At 41.2% G+C, this 4,701-nt stretch overlaps 1 protein-coding gene across 2 annotated transcripts in view; it reads right to left on the reverse strand.

Moving 5' to 3' along the window:
• LOC121861591 (substance-K receptor-like) overlaps nt 1-1,900 on the reverse strand; it is a 28,627-nt gene extending 26,727 nt beyond the window's left edge. For both annotated transcript variants that reach the window (XM_042359475.1, XM_042359477.1), the window contains exon 1: nt 895-1,900. In XM_042359475.1, coding sequence (XP_042215409.1) covers nt 895-908 — 14 coding nt within the window. In that variant the 5' untranslated portion in view covers nt 909-1,900. The remainder of the gene's footprint in view (nt 1-894) is intronic.
• Between the last annotated feature and the right edge of the window lie 2,801 nt (nt 1,901-4,701).

Genomic DNA, 4,701 nt, shown 5'->3' on the forward strand with positions numbered 1-4,701 from the left:
CTAATTAAGTACGAGATATATTAAAAAAACTATATAAATTGATTCTGTAGGTAAAGTTAATATAACTCACCTTAACTCTTATCACAACTAACAACAATACACCTGGGTTTGCTTGAGGTTTAGCTTAACACAACTACAAAAAATGCACTTGAGTTTGCATAAAACACGAAACATGAAATTAAGATTTGCTTTTATACCTGACCAAGATGAACAACAACAAGTGCAACACTTACACAGCAACATCATCATCAGTCAAGAGCTGACCTGAATGCTTCTTCTGATACGCGATAATTACTTCGATAAATCACTAGAAACTACAGGTGATATCTCAAGTTAGTTGTTGATTTAATACTCAACATAATCAATAAAGGTGAAGAGGAATTTTTTAAATAATGAGTGCCTGATGACCTAATAATGATACAACGTAATGCATTTGACGTATTCTTCAGGTGAACTTTTAACGATGCACGAACTGAAGTAAAAATATAAATACTGTTAGAAAAATAACAAAGAAATTATAATATAATATACTTTCCCTCCCAAAGAAAATATTCAAGAAAGGACAAGAGAATGAACTTTCCTTCCCCAAAGAAAATAATATTAAAACGCGAGTAATATAGAGATAAAGAAGGAAAGAGACTAAAGAATAAATAAAATATGATAAGAGAAGAGATCATAAAAGCTCCGGCCCAGATGACCTCAGTAAGGTAAAACCACGTAAATTATATCAGTCAGTTAACTCACAGGTAAACCAAAACACCTGTACCACAAACAATCATAAGATTACCGACACACATACACGTTAAGCCACCACTATAACCCAGAGGAGTCTTAACTAACTCACAGAAACATGAACTAACTGATAGGCACCTTAACAGAAGAGTTATAACTTACATATTGATCGCCATGTCTTCTCCCGAGCGTTAGCAAGGCACTAGTATCTTGACTCGACTACGCTGGCGACACAGTTTCAAGAACACCGCCATCTATTGTTGGTCTCTAATCTCTCGGCGTATGCAAGGCCGCGTAAAAGTAGTCTCTCACCCCGCCATGGAGCCTCTCACTGCATCTCGGAATCTTTCACTGCGTCACGGAATCTTTCACTGCGTCACGGAGCCTCTCACTTCGTCAAAGAGCCTCTCACTTCGTCAAAGAGCCTCTCACTACGTCAAAGAGCCTCTCACTGCGTTATGGAACCTCTCACTTCATCAAAGAGCCTCCCACTGCGCAAAAGAGCCTCCCACTGCGCAAAAGAGCCTCTCACTACGTCAAAGAGCCTCTCACTGCGTTATGGAACCTCTCACTTCATCAAAGAGCCTCTCACTACGTCAAAGAGCCTCTCACTGCGTTATGGAACCTCTCACTTCATCAAAGAGCCTCTCACTACGCCAAAGAAAATTTCACTGCGTTATGGAGCCTCTCACTACGTAAAAAAGCCTCTAATTGCGTTATGGAACCTCTCACTACGTCAGTCTTTCACTTCGTCAAAGAGCCTCTCACTGCGTTAAGGAGCACCTCACTGCATCACGGAGCCTTTCACTACGTAAAAGAGCCTCTCACTACGTAATGAAGCCTCTCACTACGTAATGAAGCCTCTCACTACGTCACAATTACTCAATCATAATCTCAGTCTTGCGGAGTGGTCGTGACGCACCAGTAAATACTGGTCTTGTGATCCAGCAACACTGAGGTTATCGTCCATGTTATCATACGTTCACGCCAGGGTCACATCTGAGAGTTGTGTCAATGGGAAGTAACGTGAGATTAAGGTTGAAACACTGATTGGCCTGCAGGTTTCTATACTGTGGCGATGACGAGGGTTGTGAAGGAGAAGCGTGGTGGTCCTTGTCACAGGTGGGGCGGCGTCGAGCTAGGTAGGTTGCGGGAGAAGGGGGTGGAGTGAGGCGGAGAGCGGCTCAACGTGTGTTTGCCTGATAAAGAGATTATCGGTAATCTTCAATGATGATCCTCAGGTGCCGGGCTATCTGTTGGGTGGCGGGGCAAGAGAGTCCAGTGTTATCTCGCACTTCCCTTCTCTCCCTCCATCTCTCCCTCACCCCTTCCCACTCTCCCTGTCTCTTCCCATCACTCCTCCCTGCCTCATTCCCCCCCTCTCTCCCTCCGTCACTTTATAGGGAAGGTCGAAACTCACCACATATCCTCAAGTTACCTCACCCATATCAAAATATTTAATCAATATAATTAAACTATAAAAACATACACCGCAGTAATTAGAAATCACTTATAGTTAGTTGATTTTGATACCTGATTAGACAAATGGTTGAGAGATCGTCGTCTTGGCAACACTTGATAGACAATGCACAACAAATGGTCAAGGAAACGTCTTCACCTGAGGCTGTTATCTAATATGAGTGTGTGTGAGTAATACCCGGAAGCCGCCTCAATGAATTATGACGATCTCACTTTAACCTTTCACCAATTTTGACGAAACAGAGAACATTGGGAAGACTTGCCAAGCAGACTATTGTGAAGTGAAATTTGAATATGAAAATTTCAAATGTTTGGGTGTCACCAAGGAAGAACTTTTATTTGTACGTGAAAGTTTAAAGCTGGTTAAATGACCTCTGACCCGGTAGCCTTGTCCTGTGACCAATTTTGACCTGATGCGAGAAATTACCAAAGATAACCCACAAAACACCTAATGTGAAAAAATGGCAACTTTGGTTCCATTTAGAGTTTTCTACAACTGTCTCAAATTGTTCGAAAATAAAGGAGTTGGCAAATGAACCAATGAAACACCGTTCTCTGGGCTATTCTTGGTGATATCTCGATTTTCATATTTTAGCTGTCAACATATTGACAAGATATGTTCATAACTACGGACACTATAGTGACAGCAGCCATAAGACACACCAATAAACTAACAAATTCATTTATATAGAAAACTCACCAAAGGAATAAATAAATCGTTATGTTGTAAAGTTCCGACAAGTTTTCCCGACCACCAAGACTGAAGAGACAATACGGCAAGGTACCATACACCAGTCTTACCCTTGCCATTTGTAGTCGAAATGTGACATTCGTCTTCGCAGGATCTTACCTCGGCATATAGCCTTTTTGACCACCTGAAAAAATCACTTATCTGAAATTTATCAGCCCAAGCCTTCAGACCAAGTCTTACATATCTATTTTGTATCGTTGATGAGACTCTGCCTCAGGGGAGAAATATTACGTGTGAAGTGGCCAAAATCCGCACCTCACTATTTATTTGATGATGGTTAGTGTATTTACAAATGTTGAATATGTGCTTAAGACCTTAGTTGTTAAGGGGCAGTAACACACTGGAACACACGTCACTTGTAAATCACACGAGATTGGAGAAGCCCCAGCAAAAATATGATGAACCAGATTGACAGATGAAAAAGACTGACGCCGAGGAGTTTCGGTGACGTTGAAGAGGCGACAACACCTTACTTATATTATTACTTAAATGCGTACTGTAAAGGTATCCTTCATAACACTAAGACAAGTAGTATTAACTGATCACATTCACCAGTAGCAACAAGCAGGAGTGAATTATTTATGTTAATTCACAGATCAGTTCCTGAAGTACACGTCAGCCTCCTACAGGAAATATTTATCGTTATCTAATATTTCCTCAAGAATCTCGGAAAAATCCACTGAGTCAGTCATTGACCTGCAAGACGATAACCTCTCTATGTTTATGATCAGAATCTGCCGGGATGATGGTCAGAGAGAGACCCTAGTGACTTGTTGGTGTAATTTACCGATGGTATTCAAGGCTGTTACTGGAGACGGATATACTGAAGGTGATAACGTATTAATTTGAAAGAGGAAAAGAGGCTTTACAAGATGCAATAAAATCCTGTCTTGGTACAACACATATTGGTCTGTCCAGTTGTCTCTCGAAGGTTAACAGGTTCGGTGAATTAACCACCAACTTGGGTACGCTCTTCTACCCGTCTACATTAAACTATGTGAGGTTATGTTCCTTAGTCTTCTCTATGGTCGTATCTTGAAACAAGAACGACTAGTATTTCCTATATGTGTTCTCAATACTGTGCGTAATGCTTCATGGTACAGACCTGCTGGCGCCATCCTAACAGTCTTCATCATGATTACTTCCTCGTACTGTGTTGTACGCCATTATCTTTCTCGCGCGGTTTTCATAAACGAAGTTCTGAAGATCGGATACCAATCATCCTTTGCCGGTCTTTGAACATCTTCAGTGACGTATACTCGTACTGTACGTCTTCCATACTGCTGGTGTGTTGCTCTGATGGGCATTCTCTGTCGACGAAGCAGCACCTTGTAACATTCTACCTGTATGTCCAAGTAAGTGAACTGAACACCGGACCACGCCCATCATCTGTTTCGTCTTGTTAAATTTATCTTTTGGTTTGCCTTCAGCCACAAATTTGCTGTCAAAAACTGACCCAAGTAATCGTTTTCTCGCAAATTATGTTTGTTTACCATCTTCCTTCATGTATCACGACCCATTGTTACTTTCTCTTGTCCTGTCAGTAGTCCTCACCATACACTCATCTGATTGAAGGAAGAACGATCATGTATCCGACCATTCTTGGAGCCTCTTCAGATTCTCTTAAGTGTGTTCTTGTTTGTGATCAGACTATAGGCTACGTGTCGGTACGGCTACTGATCGTCTACAAAGATATATACTTCAGGAGACACACAACTAAGTAAGTCATTAATGTATTA

Source organism: Homarus americanus, unplaced genomic scaffold (genome assembly GCF_018991925.1).
Source record: "Homarus americanus isolate GMGI-L3 unplaced genomic scaffold, GMGI_Hamer_2.0 scaffold24260, whole genome shotgun sequence".
In the NCBI taxonomy this organism is placed as follows: domain Eukaryota; kingdom Metazoa; phylum Arthropoda; class Malacostraca; order Decapoda; family Nephropidae; genus Homarus; species Homarus americanus.